We start from the raw sequence: 18,636 nt of genomic DNA, 5'->3' as shown, positions 1-18,636 counted from the left end.
CAGTTGATTTCTTCAAACCAAGCTGCTTACCTATTGCAGATTCAGTCTTCTCAGCCTGGTGCAGGTCTACAATTTTGTTTCTGGTGTCCTTTGACAGCTCTTTGGTCTTGGCCATAGTGGAGTTTGGAGTGTGACTGTTTGAGGTTGTGGACAGGTGTCTTTTATACTGATAACAAGTTCAAACAGGTGCCATTAATACAGGTAACGAGTGGAGGACAGAGGAGCCTCTTAAAGAAGAAGTTACAGGTCTGTGAGATCCAGAAAACTTTTGTTATTGACCAAATACTTATTTTCCACCATAATTTGCAAATAAATTCATAAAAAATCCTACAATGTGATTTTCTGGAATTTCTTTCCTCATTTTGTCCGTCATAGTTGACATGTACCTATGATGAAAATGACAGGCCTCTCTCATCTTTTTAAGTGGGAGAACTTGCACAATTGGTGGCTGACTAAATACGTTTTTTCCCCACTGTACAAGTCTCTTATTTCAGTTCCTAAAGCCTAAAGAAATGATGAGTTCAAAGCAGAATGCCACTATAGGGAACTAAGCTGTTATGAGAGAGACCTGAGGTGATTTCCTTTGGCATGAGGTTATGGTGACATTTACATTTTAGTCATTTAGCAGACGCTCTTATCCAGAGTGACTTACAGTTAGTTAAATGTATGTTATGTTTGGGTGGCCCATGAATCAAACCCACATTCCTGGCGTTGCAAGAGCCATGTTCTACCAACTGAGCCATATCATAGAATTGTTGTTTTCATGAATGGTTCACTGCTGCTGATAGCATCTGCACATGCTAATTCTTCCTACAGTGGCCTGGATTCGGCAGGTTAGGGAGGTTATGTATGTTTGTCATATTCTCATGGGGATGTTGCTGTTTTTGGTCCTGGAACTAATTGTTATTTAAAAGATCAAACCTGATCAGATTACATGTTTCTCTTTCTCATGGTCATACGCTATGCACACACACCATTTCTTTCACATGAACTATTGTTTTCACAGGAACTTTCTGGTGTATTTAGCAGTGTTTTTATTTATTTACTGGAATTGTTTCACATCCTGCCACTTCGACACGCCCATGCCCCGGAAAGCTTCCTGCCAGTCACAGCTTGTTTTTCTAGGTTCCTCTGTACAGGTAGCAGCATCCCGTCTAACATAGACGACGTCTGGCTTTCAATGCATCAGAGAAATCAGGAGATTCATCCCTCAGTATCATGCTGGTGTGTTGAAGGAATGGTTAAATACAATGAGTGGGAGAGAAAATATTTAGATTTCACAACTTTATGCAGCATAGAAAAGTTATCCTGTACATTATTGGCGTAAGTACTGAGCCATGGTTACACATAATTATAGGGGAAGTACAAGTCTCTTATTTCAGTTCCTAAAGCCTAAAGAAATAATGAGTTCAAAGCAGAATGCCACTATAGGGAACTAAGCTGTTATGAGAGAGACCTGAGGTGATTTCCTTTGGCATGAGGTTATGGTGACATTTACATTTTAGTCATTTAGCAGACACTCTTATCCAGAGTAACTTACAGTTAGTGAGTGCATACATATTTCATACTGGCCCCCCGTGGGAATCGAACCCACAACCCTGGCATTGCTAGCGCCATGCTCTACCAACTGAGCTACAGGAGGCCAATGTAGAGAGGGTTATGACATTCTATTAACTGTTACAGAATGGTGTTACAGACTGGTGTTACAGACTGGTATTACAGACTGGTGTTACAGACTGGTGTTACAGACTGGTGTTACAGACTGGTGTTACAGACTGGTGTTACAGACTGGTGTTACAGACTGGTGTTACAGACTGGTGTTACAGACTGGTGTTATAGACTGGTGTTACAGACTGGTGTTACAGACTGGTGTTATAGACTGGTGTTACAGACTGGTGTTATAGACTGGTGTTACAGACTGGTGTTACTGACTGGTGTTACAGACTGGTGTTACAGACTGGTGTTATAGACTGGTGTTACAGACTGGTGTTACAGACTGGTGTTACAGACTGGTGTTACAGACTGGTGTTATAGACTGGTGTTACAGACTGGTGTTACAGACTGGTGTTACAGACTGGTGTTACAGACTGGTGTTATAGACTGGTGTTACAGACTGGTGTTACAGACTGGTGTTATAGACTGGTGTTACAGACTGGTGTTACAGACTGGTGTTACAGACTGGTGTTACAGACTGGTGTTACAGACTGGTGTTACAGACTGGTGTTACAGACTGGTGTTACAGACTGGTGTTACAGACTGGTGTTACAGACTGGTGTTACAGACTGGTGTTATAGACTGGTGTTATAGACTGGTGTTACAGGCTGGTGTTACAGACTGGTGTTACAGACTGGTGTTACAGACTGGTGTTACAGACTGGTGTTACAGACTGGTGTTACAGACTGGTCTGCATATTATTATAATTATCACTGGCCTTTGCAGAGTTCCTACTCTTCTCGCTCATTGGAAGGTCCCATTAATTCTTCACATCGCCCAGACAGAGCTTCAATCAACACACAGTTCAGTTCCATCAACCTTCCAGGAGAGGGCAGTATGATCCTCTGTGAAACATTCATCAGACCACAATACATAGAAGTCCTCCAATCAAACCCACATTCCTGGCGTTGCAAGAGCCATGTTCTACCAACTGAGCCATATGATAGAATTGTTGTTTTCATGAATGGTTCACTGCTGCTGAAAGCATATGCACATGCTAATTCTTCCTACAGTGGCCTGGATTCGGCAGGTTAGGGAGGTTATGTATGTTTGTCATATTCTCATGGGGATGTTGCTGTTTTTGGTCCTGGAACTAATTGTTATTTAAAACAACTTTTTTTCCTCCATTGATAGAAATCTCTTAAGACAACAAGAGAAGCCAACCCACAAATCTGTGTAAAGAATAATGAATGTTTTATAACTCTTTATTACATATTTAGAAACTATAGAATCTGTAAACAAATGAATAACAATTTATAACAATTTATATATATTAACTATACTTATACCCATTATAATTCATTTTAATGTACCTTGATGAAGCAATGCATAAAACAGCTCAGAGTAAAGATAAGAAGAGACAAAACTAAAATATTTACTCACCTATCTGAAGACGATCAGTGATCAGACAGGAAAGTACTGTGGAACTCTGTCACAGCGCCAGTGTACAGTATATGAGACTCACACCTTGAATTTCCCTTGAATTACCCAAGAAGGCTGTACATGTCCAGACAGATGCAAATCCAGGGAAATAGAGTGCCACTAAAGCAACAGTGAGACCAGGTTATGCTATTGTGACTCTCTGATGTAGTGTATGATTTGCCCAACATTATTTGACCCAAAATAGTTTAGTTTTGACATATTGTAGATTAACCTGGCAACCAGACATATATCTGAAAGCTAATAGGACCACTATATTCCTTTATTGGTATGTTTTTAAATAGTATACAATATACTTTACTTGTCCATTTACATGGAAATTCATTTTGTGAATTCAACATACAAACAAACATAAACAATACACCATAGTAACACAATATGGAAAACACCGGAAAGCTAACAGTTAGCCTAATGCACACATATTCAGTCCCTGCGGCCTATTGTCCGACCATGCATTGGTACTATATCTAGTAAACCATCATCACCATAATCATTGTCACTACAAACATCATAAAACAAGATTATGCATTCTGTATGGTCTCTTCTCTTGGTGTAAATGTATGGACTTCAGTAGTACATCATACCCTGTGGATTCATTTCTAATATACAGTGCTTTCGGAAAGTATTCAGACCCCTTGACTTTTTTGACATTCTGTTACTTTACAACCTTATTTGAAAATGGATTGAATTGTTTTTTCCCCCTCATCAATCTACACACAATATCCCATAATGGCAAAGTAAAACAAAAACAAAAGAATAACTGAAATATCACATTTACATAAGTATTCAAACCCTTTACTCAGTACTTTCTTGAAGCACCTTTGGCAGCGATTACAGCCTTGAGTCTTCTTGGGAATGACGCTACAAGCTTGGCACACCTGTATTTGGGGAGTTTCTCCCATTCTTCACTGCAGATCCTCTCAAGCTCTGTCAGGTTGGATGGGGAGCGTCACTGCACAGCTATTTTCAGGTCTCTCCAGAGATGTTAGATCGGGTTCAAGTCCCGGCTCTGGCTGGGCCACTCAAGGACATTAAGAGACTTGTCCTGAAGCCACTCCTGCGTTGTCTTGGATGTGTGCTTAGGGTCGTTGTCCTGTTGGAAGGTGAACCTCGCCCCATTCTGAGGTCCTGAGCGCTCTGGAGCAGGTTTTCATCATGGATCGCTCTTTACTTTGATCCTTTCATCTTTCCTTCAATTCTGACTAGTCTTCCAGTCCCTGCTGCTGAAACCCCCCCCCCCCCCCAGCCTGACGCTGCCACCATCATGCTTCACCGTAGGGATGGTGCCAGGTTTCCTCCAGACGTGACGCTTAGCATTCAGGCCAAAGAGTTCAAACTTGGTTTCATCAGACCAGATAATTGTGTTTCTCATGGTCGGAATCCTTTAGGTGCCTTTTGGCAAACTCCAAGCGGGCTGTCATGTGCCTTTTACTGAGGAGTGGCTTCCGTCTGGCCACTCTACCGTAAAGGCCTGATTGGTGGAGTGCTGCAGAGATGGTTGTCCTTCTCGAAGGTTCTCTCATCTCCACAGAGGAACTCTGGAGCTCTGTCAGAGTGACCATCGAGTTCTTGGTCACCTCCCTGACCAAGGCCCTTCTCCCCCGATTGCTCAGTTTGGCCAGGTGGACAGCTCCAGAAAGAGTCGTGGTGGTTCCAAACGTCTTCCATTTAAGAATGATGGAAGCCACTGGGTTCTTGTGGACCTTCAATGTTGCAGAAATGTTTTGGTACCCTTCCTCAGATCTGTGCCTCGACACAATCCTGTCTCGGAGCTCTACTGACAATTCCTTCGACCTCATGGCTTGGAACCTTATATAGACAGGTGTTTGCCTTTCCAAATCATGTCCAATCAGTTGAATTTACCACAGGTGAACTCCAATCAAGTTGTAGAAACATCTCAAGGATGATAATGGAAACAGGTTGCGCCTGAGCTCAATTTCGAGTCTCATAGCAAATGGTCTGAATACTTATGTAAATAAGCTATTTCTGTTTTTTTGTTTTATTTGATAAATTAGCAAAAAGTTCTAAAAACCTGTTTTTGCTTCGTCATTATGGGGTATTGTGTGTAGATATATTTAATCAATTTTAGAATAAGGCTTTAATGTAACAAACTGTGGAAAAATAAAGTGGTCTGAATACTTTCCGAATGCACTGTAACTAGTAGGATAGTACACCACACCCTGTGGATTAATTTATAATATAACTAGTAGGATAGTACATCAGACATTGTGTAATAACCCTAACCCTCTAATATAACTAGTAGGATAGTTAACCCTCCAACAGGGGGCAGTATGATAATCTGTGAAACAGACCTTCACACAACAGAAAGTAGATCATTCTGAAGAGTTTTTATTTTCTATACAGGCACAGGACTCTCCCTGGGGAGTCTCCTGCGTTGGGGTCTGATGCTCTGTTGTGTTGGGGCCAGACCCTTTCCCAGTGAGCCAGCTACAGGTCCCAGGTGGGAGACGGAACATCTTGAACAGGTTGGTCCTGAAGGATTTACAGAGGAAGAAGTAGATGAGAGGGTCCAGACAGACGTTCATGGCTGACATCCACAAGGTGATATTTTTAGAGATCCGTAAGGTGGCCTTAGTGCAGCTGGTCGTTGAGGTAACCTGAAGCAGGGTGTAGGGGATACGTACGGCGTGGTATGGGCCGAAACACACCAGGAAAACCACCAGAACCAAAAACACCCTCACTTTGGTTTTATGCCTCCCCTCGTCATTGCTGCTTCCTGATTTCCTGTATGATTGAACAACTTTTCTCGCTATGCATATGTAACAGAAACAAATAAGAACAAACATCATCCAGAAGATCACGCTGTTGAATATGATCACGCCTCCGTGAAAACCCTGTCCTGCATCGCTCTTCATTACCATACAGTATTCATTAGTTTTGTTTGTGGGAACTTGATTGGTCAGAATCATGGTTGGAATGACATTAGTGGCCAACAGCACCACCCAGATGGAAGCAGACAGCACTTTGCCGAAGACCAGGTTCTGACCCAACAACCTGCCACAGGGCCTGACGATCTTGAAGAAGCGGTCCAGACTGATGAGGCCCAGTAGAATGATGCTCATGTACATACAGAGGTAGAAAATAACATCAGAGTATCGACAGGTAAAGGCCTTCAGAGTCAGAGGAGCACTGGGCAGGATATTGGCTGCTCTGAGAGGGATGGTCAGGGTCATGAGAAGGTCAGCGGCCACAAGGTTCTTCAGATACACCATGAAGGTGGACGTTGAGCGAAGTTGCATGCAGACCAAGACTGCTACCCCATTGATGATAAGGGCTGGGATGAACAACAGGAAGTAGAGACTTGATATAGTCATATTTATGGTATCTTCATTATAACCACAGTCCAGTGGAGGGGGAAGTGATGCCATTGTGGCTACTAGTTTTGAGGAATCTGCAAATGAGGTTAGCAAGAAAAATTATTAAAATAATAATTAATTTATAGATTAAAGGGGAAATCTGCATTGGTACATCCATTTTTGGAATTTTGAATAAATGATATGTAGCCATTGCTTCTTGAAGAATATAATTTAAGAATATAAATGGATCACGTGCTTATTTCAACTATCATACCCCAAGAAGAAACTATTGGAAAAGCAACAATCATAGCAAATTATCAACTTAATTCTTATCAAAACATCATTACGCATCCAATTAATGTTATCTGAATTTTTTTTTAAACCAAAACAGACTGCTATTTTACCAAAATGACCGTTAACCTCAATTCCATATGTTACCTAGCTATCATTTAGCTATTTGATTTGGAATTTTAGGACGCCTTTAGGTATAAGAAATATATAGAAAAGTTATTTGATAAAATATTGAATCTGGCCTTTACAATTATAGCCCACGTATTGAATAACACATTCATAAATGTCAAAAAAGAAATAAGGTTTTGAAGTGTCTGTCCTTATAGGAGATATAAGAAAGTTCAGGATATATTTTAGTTTTTTTGGACACATATTTAACCCCTTATTTTTGTTAGCACAAAACTACCTCCATACTTCCATTCATTTGCATGGGTTACCTTCAGACGAGTCCCGTGATACTTGTGGGGGTCATAGAGCAAAACGGAGAACATCGTGTTCAAGAGAGTCTCCCCTTTCCACAGGGTGGTTTGTAGCCCAAACGGTTTGGACGCTACAGACAGAAGTTGGCATACCAGCATTATGGACTTCAGACGAGTCCCATGGGGCTTGTGGGGGTCGTAGAGCATAATCCAATATGGTATCCTTCTGCGCGGCAGGATACATTCTGATTAAGGATTTCTGATTAGTCCCGTGTACCGGGTAATGCTGAGACTGCGGCTGACTCCCTTAAATACTGTAGTTGCTGTACTTCCACCTCTTCCTTTTCTCAGCTCATTCCAGAGAGGATTCTCATGGTAAGGGCTCTATGTTAGAGTGTATAAGAGCAGAAGTATACCGGCTGCTATTCAATAGCTTGGAGCAGCTAGCTAGCTAGTTAGCCTCTCCATCTGCGTGCTCTACTGTCCCCCCACTCGGTTTGGCTTGTGCTATGTCGTTTGGGTTCTTTGTTTTTATTACTTGTGACAGTGTACCAACCTGGGCGATACTCTGTTTGGTCTACCAGTATTGTGGAGCTGAGGGTTTGTCTTAGTTGTCTTTCGACTTGTCTGTCCATCAGAACCCTTACGGTTTTAGCCTTGGGGTTTGGGGACCGTGCCTACCCCGCAAGATTGGTAGACTGTGTATGTTTTGCTCAGGCAGACTTGCAGTTCTCCCCTGAGAGTGAGCTAGGTGTCGCGAGGCACACCACGTTTCATCTCTCACAGGGCGCAGCCATCTTGCCTAGACACTTGTGTTCAACAGTGAACGAGCTATAATATGTAAAGTAGCTAGCTTAACAAGAGATGCCCATTGCAGGACTAAAGCACAGTTACAGTATAAACACACTTTCCCTTAAGTCCTGCCAACCTGAACCCCCACGTATATAGCAAAGAAATAAGCTATAAACATGGCGTGAGTTACAGCTGACCCACACGTATAAAGCAAGAAATAAGCTTTAAATGTGGCGTGAGGTAAAATGCTCTGCCCCTTCACAGTCAGGCAGTTCACACTCCACGTCTCCTCCTTCACACAGTGTATGAGACTAAGGCTGATACTGTAGGTCCGTAGTAATCTTTACTATTATACACTATTGTGCAGTGTTTACTATAGACACAGTAATATTACACTGTTGGCAGAATTATTTTTCCACAAGGAAAAGCTACAGCCATTCATGTCTCCTCTCCATCAGATAGTGTATGAGACTAAGGCTGATTACCGTAGGTCCCATTCTACACTATCGTACAGTATTGTGCAGTGTGTACCATAGACACAGTAATATTACACTGTTGGCTTCATTTTCCAGTATTGGGCTGAGTTTATGCTAGCCCCGCAATAGTGAGATTACACTGGTGTTGTTTTCAGTTACACAGTTTTACAGTACAGACAGTAACTATCTTAGTTTCCCATGGAAACTCACATCTCAGCTCTATTCCACTGAGGGTTTCAGTGTGTAGCTGTGTTTACTGTAGTTCTGTTGCACTAATTTACAGTACAGACAGTAACTGTGTGTGTGTGGTAGGTGGCGGTAACGACCATAGGCGGCAGGTAGCTTAGTGGTTAAGAGTGTAGTGCCAGTAACCGAAAGGTCGCTGGTTCTAATCCCCGAGCCGACTAGGTGAAAAATCTGTCTGTGCCCTTGAGCAAGGCACTTAACCCGAATTGCTCCTGTAAGTCGCTCTGGATAAGAGCTTCTAAATGATGTAACTATTCTAGTAAAACGTTTTTAATGTTACTTCAATAGACGCGTATGGATAATTAGCATATTCTGTAAAACGAAAATATGAATTTTTCCTTCATATAATGTGCAGTTCTTTTTCAAAGTACAATCCACATTAGTATTGAAAAGCTAATTTACTGTCATTTTTATTATAGTATCATTTAGTTTTCAGAATTTTTAAGAAAATATGAATGTCATATTTATGTGGTAAAAATGACTGCCATGTAGTCCTTTCCTGCAGTCAATGACCAAAAGCGCCCTCTGGGTGGAATGCTATTAATATTTTTCATAATTTTATAATTAATAAAGATTATAAAAAATAAAACAAGACGAAAATCCGGTGTTTCTATGTCAAACAGTTTTGTTATGTAGCTCAGCTGGTAGAGCACGGCGCTTGTAACGCCAAGGTAGTGGGTTCGATCCCCGGGACCACCCATACACAAAAAAATAAAAATAAAAATGTATGCACGCATGACTGTAAGTCGCTTTGGATAAAAGCGTATGCTAAATGGCATATTATTATGTATATAAAGTCTAATATTGGGATGCAAACTCAAAATTCAAAACATTTAAACTCTATATCTGACATGGTACAGGTGTCTTCTTTTTTTGTAAGCCCATATAAATAAAAAAATAAAAGTGGTTGTCCCACTGGCTATCATAAGTTGAATGCACCAATTTGTAAGTCGCTCTGGATAAGAGCGTCTGCTAAATGATGTAAAATGTAAAATAAATAACCATGTGTGTGAGGTGTATATTTTGTTTCAAAATAGATTTGTTTAAGACTACCAAGAATATGCAGTAAAAAAAATTAAACGGGCAGTACACAACATTTTGAAATATACTTAAATGTATTAAGAAAAAGTATTTCAATTCACTTCAAAAAGTCATCGTGAGAGTCGTTGACCAAAATATGTCTTTGTTATCTTTATTTACTTACCCCACAGACAGCATCTCTTCTAGTGAAACGATGGAGTGGTAGGGGCTATCGCAGCATGCTTTTAAAAAATGCACAACTTTTCTATGCCACTTCAAACAAATGGTATAGCACCCAAAATATCATAACAAGTTGTCCATATAGAATATTGGAGGTCATACAACGGGTGGGTCTAATCCTGGATGCTGATTGGTTAAAACCGCATTCCTGCCGGTGTCTATTCCATAAGTTACCACTGGCTAAGGCTATGATGTTGAAATGCCTATTTACTCTGTTCCATCTCACGGCCCAATCCACTGTCTCATCAGCCCAGCCAGGCAATTTATAAACTTGATCTCCAATGTAAAAATCATTTCAAAATGAAAAGCTGAAATGTCTTGAGTCAATAAGTATTCAACCCCTTTGTTATGGCAAGCCTAAATAAGTTAATGAGTAAACATTTGCTTAACAAGTCACATAAGTTGCATGGACTCATTGCCAAAATCCCAAAGTACCCCTTTAAAAAGTCCAAAAATGTGATATACCAAACACAAATTGCCCCTTTAATGTTTTTTAAAATTAAAAATATAAATTTGACTCCACGATATGGTTCATTTTCATTGTGTGAATTAATAGTTTATGGTTATTGCAAAATACAATTGAAAGCATAAAAGTCTTATGATTGTGATTCATAAAGTTCACAAGAAACTTTTCTCAAAATAATTCAAAGCTTATTATTTCTGTGTCAAAGGCATCCTTTTGTCAGATTTGGGATATTTGCGTACAATCTTTGTAATCAGAGAATAGCGTATTTACATTGTTCCATACAGTTCAAAACAGTGAAAATATTATTTAAGAAAATAAAATGTCTAGGATGTGTTATTATAAATAAATAAAGTAAAGAAACTCACCGGTGAAGTTGTGAAAAACAATCTTTGCATGGAGGAATGTCACTACGATATCTATGCTTACAAGTCAGATACGTTACTGTGATTTATTGGGACTGTTTTTGCTAAGTCACCTAATACACTTCCTGTACGTTTGTCATATTCTCATGGGGAGGTTGCTGTTTTTGGTCCTGGAACTAATTGTTATTTAAAAGATAAAACCTGATCAGATTACACGTTTCTCTTTCTCATGGTCATACGCTATGCACACACACCATTTCTTTCACATGAACTATTGTTTTCACAGGAACTTTCTGGTGTCTTTAGCAGTGTTTTTATTTATTTACTGGAATTGTTTCACATCCTGCCACTTCGACACGCCCATGCCCCGGAAAAGCCTCCTGCCAGTCACAGCTTGTTTTTCTAGGTTCCTCTGTACAGGTGGCAGCACCCCGTCTAACATAGACGACGTCCGGCTTTTCAATGCATCAGAGAAATCAGGAGATTCATCCATCAGTATCATGCTGGTGCGTTGAAGGAATGGTTAAATACAATGAGTGGGAGAGAAAATATTTAGATTTCACAACTTTATGCAGCATAGAAAAGTTATCCTGTACATTATTGGCGTAAGTACTCCGCCATGGTTACACATAATTACAGGGGAAGTACAAGTCTCTTATTTCAGTTCCTAAAGCCTAAAGAAATTATGAGTTCAAAGCAGAATGCCAATATAGGGAACTAAGCTGTTATGAGAGAGACCTGAGGTGATTTCCTTTGGCATGAGGTTATGGTGACATTTACATTTTAGTCATTTAGCAGACACTCTTATCCAGAGTGACTTACAGTTAGTGAGTGCATACATATTTCATACTGGCCCCCCGTGGGAATCGAACCCACAACCCTGGCATTGCAAGCGCCATGCTCTACCAACTGAGCTACAGGAGGCCAATGTAGAGAGGGTTATGACATTCTATTAACTGTTACAGACTGGTGTTACAGACTGGTGTTATAGACTGGTGTTACAGACTGGTGTTACAGACTGGTGTTACAGACTGGTGTTACAGACTGGTGTTATAGACTGGTGTTACAGACTGGTGTTATAGACTGGTGTTATAGACTGGTGTTATAGACTGGTGTTACAGACTGGTGTTACAGACTGGTGTTACAGACTGGTGTTATAGACTGGTGTTATAGACTGGTGTTATAGACTGGTGTTACAGACTGGTGTTATAGACTGGTGTTACAGACTGGTGTTACAGAATGGTGTTATAGACTGGTGTTACAGACTGGTGTTACAGACTGGTGTTACAGACTGGTGTTACAGACTGGTGTTATAGACTGGTGTTACAGACTGGTGTTATAGACTGGTGTTACAGACTGGTGTTACAGACTGGTGTTACAGACTGGTGTTACAGACTGGTGTTACAGACTGGTGTTATAGACTGGTGTTACAGACTGGTGTTACAGACTGGTGTTACAGACTGGTGTTACAGACTGGTGTTATAGACTGGTGTTACAGACTGGTGTTATAGACTGGTGTTATAGACTGGTGTTATAGACTGGTGTTACAGACTGGTGTTATAGACTGGTGTTACAGACTGGTGTTACAGACTGGTGTTATAGACTGGTGTTATAGACTGGTGTTACAGACTGGTGTTACAGACTGGTGTTACAGACTGGTGTTACAGACTGGTGTTACAGAATGGTGTTACAGACTGGTGTTACAGACTGGTGTTACAGACTGGTGTTACAGACTGGTGTTACAGACTGGTGTTACAGACTGGTGTTATAGACTGGTGTTACAGACTGGAGTTACAGACTGGTGTTACAGACTGGTGTTATAGACTGGTGTTACAGACTGGTGTTACAGACTGGTGTTACAGACTGGTGTTATAGACTGGTGTTATAGACTGGTGTTACAGACTGGTGTTACAGACTGGTGTTACAGAATGGTGTTACAGACTGGTGTTACAGACTGGTGTTACAGACTGGTGTTACAGACTGGTGTTACAGACTGGTATTATAGACTGGTGTTACAGACTGGTGTTACAGACTGGTGTTATAGACTGGTGTTACAGACTGGTGTTACAGACTGGTGTTACAGACTGGTGTTACAGAATGGTGTTACAGACTGGTGTTACAGACTGGTGTTACAGACTGGTGTTACAGACTGGTGTTATAGACTGGTGTTATAGACTGGTGTTATAGACTGGTGTTACAGACTGGTGTTATAGACTGGTGTTACAGACTGGTGTTACAGACTGGTGTTACAGAATTGTGTTACAGACTGGTGTTATAGACTGGTGTTACAGACTGGTGTTACAGACTGGTGTTACAGACTGGTGTTACAGACTGGTGTTACAGACTGGTGTTATAGACTGGTGTTACAGACTGGTGTTACAGACTGGTGTTACAGACTGGTGTTACAGACTGGTGTTATAGACTGGTGTTACAGACTGGTGTTATAGACTGGTGTTACAGACTGGTGTTACAGACTGGTGTTATAGACTGGTGTTACAGACTGGTGTTACAGACTGGTGTTATAGACTGGTGTTACAGACTGGTGTTACAGACTGGTGTTACAGACTGGTGTTACAGACTGGTATTACAGACTGGTGTGCATATTATTATAATTATCACTGGCCTTTGCAGAGTTCCTACTCTACTCGCTCATTGGAAGGTTCCATTAATTCTTCCCATTGCCCAGACAGAGCTTCAATCAACACACAGTTCAGTTCCATCAACCTTCCAGGAGAGGGCAGTATGATCCTCTGCGAAACATTCATCAGACCACAATACATAGAAGTCCTCCAGAAGAGTTTTAGTTCGCTACATACAGGCAGAGGAGTCTCCCAGGGGGGTACTGCCTGTGTTGGGGTCCACCCCCATCCCAGTGAGCCAGCTACAGGTCCCAGGTGGGAGACGGAGCATCTTGAACAGGGTGGTCCTGAAGGACTTACAGAGGAAGAAGTAGATGAGAGGGTCCAGGAGGGAGTTGAGGGAGGACAGCCAGAGTGTACTCTCCTTCAGCTGGAAGAAGAACAGCTTGAGGTTGCAGTCAAACAGGCGTCCCCTGGTCTGGCTCATGGTGTATGGCACGCGGGAGAAGTGGAACGGCACGAAGCACACAAAGAACACAGCCAGCACCAGGAAGACATTTGAACTCACACTCCTCCTCCGGGGTTGGCGCTGCCCAGTACCAGCCTTGGTGCGGGTATAGGAACTATACAGCTCTTTGGTGATGAGGGCGTAACACACTATCACTGTCACCAGGTTGCCCCAGAAGATGAACTGACACACATGGTTGACCACCTCGTGCCAACGCAGCCCAGCCGGTGTCTTCAGATCACTGCACTTGAAGTAGGCCGAGGTGGGGTTGCGGCTGGTCAGGACCATGTTGGGCAGGGAGAGGGCCAGCAGGGAGCCCCAGATAGCCACAGAGAGCAGCTTCCTGTGGGCCAGACGGGCCGCGTTGGTCCCCTTGAAGGGCTGGAGGGTCTTCCTGCAGCGGTCGATGCTGATGAGGCCAAAGAAGAGGATGCTGATGTACATGGTGAGATAGAAGAGCACCGAGGAGACGCGACAAACGAAGACACGCAGACCCACGGACGCCATGTTGGAGTCAGACAGCACCTACAGGAAAACACATCTTTATTTAGCAACTTTTTTTCATAGTTTTAAAATAGTTATCAATATTATAACTATTTTTGTTATAACTTTTATTAATATTATGATAATTATAATTATAACTGCACCTTGAAGGGGAAGGTGAGGGTCATGAGGACGTCGGCCACCACAATGTTCTTGAGGTAGATGATGAAGTGGGAGCGGCTGGGGATGCTGAAGAACACCCACACTGCCAGGCCGTTGAGGGACAGGCCCAACAGGAAGAGGAGGGAGTAGAGAACTGGAAAAACCACAGTCTTCAGCACATTGTCACGGGAACAGCTGCTGTTGGTGTGGTTGTGATTGACAGGGGTCACTGCGAATCCTGTTGTGTTGTCCATATCTAGGGCTGTGCTGTGTAGCAAAACAAAAGAGGTAAAAGCTGTACAGTACTGTTTTCTTCCTCATTTCATCCATTACTACAGTCAGCTTACTTTAATGATGACTGGCTTAGAGACAATAGAACTGCCCTCCCATACAAAAAAGCTGTTTTGATAAGTAGAATTCATTATAAAAAATTTGATTAAAAAAATTATGCGGAATACACTCACAGAATGCACTGCAGATTAACTTTGGGACCATGTACAGCCATGAAGATTTTACAATGAACAAAGCTTAAAATATTTAATTATCAAAATTACACAAGTTTTTTTATATCTTATTCCCTTATTTAAATTAATTTTTTGAGTAAGTCTGTCTGATGTGTCTGAGTGAACCCACCTGAGTAGGCCAGGGGAAGATTGAGACTGACTGGTCTCGACAGAAGCTCCTTGGCTTCTTCTCTCTCAGCAGGTTGGATAGTCTGCTTGGAAGGCAGGGGTTTGGGCTCTTCAAGACAGTGCAATGAATGAAAATACCCTTCTCTCTCTCCTTAAATCGCTGTCAATCTGATCTGACACTAGAGCAAAGTGACAAGACGTGTGGAGACTTTCTCTCTTCTGCTTTTTGTTTCCGGTCATGCCATTCAGAGGAAAGACAGTCTGGTCCCCTCAGGATCCTGAAGTCCACAACACCCTCTCATGAATGTTCTCCTGTTGCACAATCTCGCCATCAGCTGATATGTGTGTTAGTCCACTATACACTGAGTGGACCAAACAGAACAGCCTCAATTCGTCAGGGTCATGAACTCTACAAGTTGTCAAAAGCGTTCCACAGGGATGCTGGCCCAAGTTGACTCCAAAGCTTCCCACAGTGTCAAGATGGCTTGATGTCCTTTGGGTGGTGGAGCATTCTTGATACACATGGGGAAACTGTTGAGCATGAACAACCCAGCAGTGTTGCAGTTCTTGACACAAACCGGTGCGCCTGGCACCTACAACCATACCCTGTTCAAAGGCACTTCAATCTTTTGTCTTTTTTTAGAACACCTACTCATTCAAGGGTTGTTCATGCCAAGAGTGTGCAATGCTGTCATCAAGGCAAAGGGTGGCTATTTGAAGAACCTCAGATATAAAATATATTCTGATATATTGAACACTTTTTTGGTTACCACATGATTCCATATGTGTTATTTCATAGTTTTGATGTCTTCACTATTATTCTACATTTTAGAAAATAGAAAAAATAAAGAGAAACCCTTGAATGATTAGTTGTTCTAAAACCTTTGACCGGTAGTGTATATTTATTTACATAAGTATTCAGACTCTTTGCTATGAGACTTGAAATTGAGCTCAGGTGCATCCTGTTTCCATTGATCATCCTTGAGACGGTTCTACAATTTGGAGTCCACCTATGGTAAATTCAATTGATTGGACATGATTTGGAAAGGCACACACCTGTCTTAAAAAAGGTCCCACAGTTAACAGTGCATGTCAGAGCAAAAACCAAGCCATGAGGTCGAAGGAAATGTCCGTAGAGCTCCAAGACAGGATTATGTCGAGGCACAGATCTGGGGAAGGGTACCAAAAAATGTCTGCAGCATTGAAGGTCCCAAGAACATAGTGGCCTTCATCATTCTTAAATGGAAGAAGTTTGGAACCACCAAGACTCTTCCTGGAGCTGGCCACCCGGCCAAACTGAGCAATCAAGGGAGAAGGGCCTTGGTCAGGGAGGTGACCAAGAACCCGATGGTCACTCTGACAGAGCTCCAGAGTTCCTCTGTGGTAATGGGAGAACCTTCCAGAAGGACAACCATCTCTCCAGCGCTCCACCAATCAGGCCTTCATGGTAGAGTGGCCAGACGGACGCCACTCCTCAGTAAAAGGCACATTACAGCCCACTTGGAGTTTGCCAAAAGGCACCTTAAGGACTCTGACCATGAGAAAGAAGATTCTCCGGTCTGATGAAACCAAGATTGAACTCTTTGGCCTGAAAGCCAAGCGTCACATCTGGAGGAAACCTGTCACCATCCCTACGGTGAAACATGGTGGTGGCTGCATCATGCTGTGGGGATGTTTTTCAGCTGCAGGGACTGGGAGACTAGTCAGGATCAAGCAAAAGATGAACAGAGCAAAGTACAGAGATATCCTTGATGAAAACCTGCTCAGGACCTCAGACTGGGGCGAAGCTTCACCTTCCAACAGGACAACGTCCCTAAGCACACAGCCAAGACAATGCAGAAGTGACTTCGGGACAAGTCTCTGAATGTCCTTGAGTGGCTCAGCCAGAGCCTGGACTTGTCCCCGATCGAACATCTCTGGAGAGACCTGAAAATAGCTGTGCAGCGACGCTCCCCATCCAACCTGACAGAGCTTGAGAGGATCTGCAGAGAAGAATGGGAGAAACTCCCCAAATACAGGTGTGCCAAGCTTGTAGCATTATACCCAAGAATAGTCTAGGCTGTAGTCACTGCCAAAGGTGCTTCAACAAAGTACTGAGTAAAGGGTCTGAATAATTATGTAAATGTGATATTTAACTTTTTATACATTTGCACACATTTCTAAAAACCTGTTTTTTCTTTGTCAATATGGGGTATTGTGTGTAGATTGATGAGGGGGGAAAAAAAGAATTTAATCAATTTTAGAATAAGGCTGTAATGTAACAAAATGTGGAAAGTCAAGCGGTCTGAATACTTTCCGAATACACTATCTGTTTAGTCATGGATAATGCTGTGCTAGTACAGTATATCTGTTTAGTCATGGACAATGCTGTGCTAGTACAGTATATCCGTGTAGTCATGGATAATGCTGTGCTAGTACAGTATATTTGTGTAGTCATGGACAATGCTGTGCTAGTACAGTATATCCGTTTAGTCATGGACAATGCTGTGCTAGTGTAACAGATGCGTAGGCTTACTCTTACCACGTCACGTGCCCGCCCTGACAGTTTACCCAAAACCGAAAGCCCCTCAATCCCTAACAGGTACCATTTACCCACACATGTATGAATCAGTAACGTAAAGCAACCTTGTACACATTGTAAACTATAAAACAGTATTCAGAACATGACCTACCTCTTGCATCACATTATCATACTGGGGAGACCTGACGTTCACGATCTCCCCCTAGCTGCAAGCGGGGCCAATCACAACACGCCTTATTGTCATCAGAGTTGAACCAACCAATAAGAATGCTTGAACATTAAATACACATTTCTTTAGAGGCAAGTGGAAACATAACCAACCCTGTTACACTAGTGCATTATTTGTTTAGTCATGGACAATGCTGTGCTAGTACCAGTGGCGGTCGGTGCCGTTTAAGATGAGGGAGGACGATTTATTTTTCATGAGCATGGCCTTATTTCTATTACAGCATGTTGGATGACTCTCATTCATATTCTATTCACCCAGTTCAATGTAACATCGATAGGTTTAGGCTACTACATGATACTCAAATGTTCTCTATACCCATCATGAGGTTGCTACAATTTAGGCTATGAATGAAAGTTTACAACGTAGGTGCACACAGGTTGAGAGACACATTTGAGGTGACAGACAGTGACATTCAATACTGCCTTGCCTGCATCTAGCTGATATAGGGTGTAATCATTAGTCCAACAGTTGCAAATGAGAGTTTCTATTGGTCACACGTAAACAGAGTTCACTCTCATAACAGCCAGTTGTATTCCTTCTCTTCCTTTCGCTTGTGGACTTCAATGCACAACAAATCAGCTGTATGTGACCTGGCGAAAAAACCTTTCCAAGCCAAACCTCTACAAAGTACATCTTTGTCACCATATTAGCTAAAGTAACGTCACAGTCAGCATAGCTATTAGAACTAACGCACTAGTAAACCAGCCACAATCATGCAGTAACATTAGTGTACAGTCAGT

General features: G+C 42.0%; 2 protein-coding genes and 1 non-coding gene across 3 annotated transcripts; all 3 read right to left on the bottom strand.

The window, feature by feature from the left end:
- Window positions 1-1,568: 1,568 nt before the first annotated feature.
- Window positions 1,569-1,644, bottom strand: trnaa-agc. The gene has a single exon. It is a non-coding gene; the product is annotated as a tRNA-Ala (tRNA).
- A 3,842-nt stretch (window positions 1,645-5,486) lies between these two features.
- On the bottom strand, window positions 5,487-6,488 carry LOC121566981 (P2Y purinoceptor 13-like). Its single transcript, XM_041876931.2, has one exon. It carries the CDS (start codon window positions 6,486-6,488, stop codon window positions 5,487-5,489), a length of 1,002 nt encoding a protein of 333 aa, XP_041732865.2.
- Window positions 6,489-13,406: 6,918 nt separating this feature from the next.
- On the bottom strand, window positions 13,407-15,251 carry LOC121567173 (P2Y purinoceptor 12-like). The gene is made up of 3 exons (XM_041877105.2): window positions 15,148-15,251; window positions 14,517-14,781; window positions 13,407-14,394 (listed from the first exon to the last, which is right to left on the bottom strand). The coding sequence occupies exons 2-3, from the start codon at window positions 14,766-14,768 to the stop codon at window positions 13,591-13,593; spliced, it is 1,056 nt and encodes a 351-aa protein (XP_041733039.1). The 5' UTR covers window positions 14,769-14,781; window positions 15,148-15,251; the 3' UTR covers window positions 13,407-13,590.
- Window positions 15,252-18,636: the final 3,385 nt, after the last annotated feature.

Source organism: Coregonus clupeaformis, unplaced genomic scaffold (assembly GCF_020615455.1).
Source record: "Coregonus clupeaformis isolate EN_2021a unplaced genomic scaffold, ASM2061545v1 scaf0131, whole genome shotgun sequence".
Taxonomy (NCBI): Eukaryota; Metazoa; Chordata; class Actinopteri; order Salmoniformes; family Salmonidae; genus Coregonus; species Coregonus clupeaformis.
This window is presented reverse-complemented; position numbering and strand designations above follow the sequence as displayed.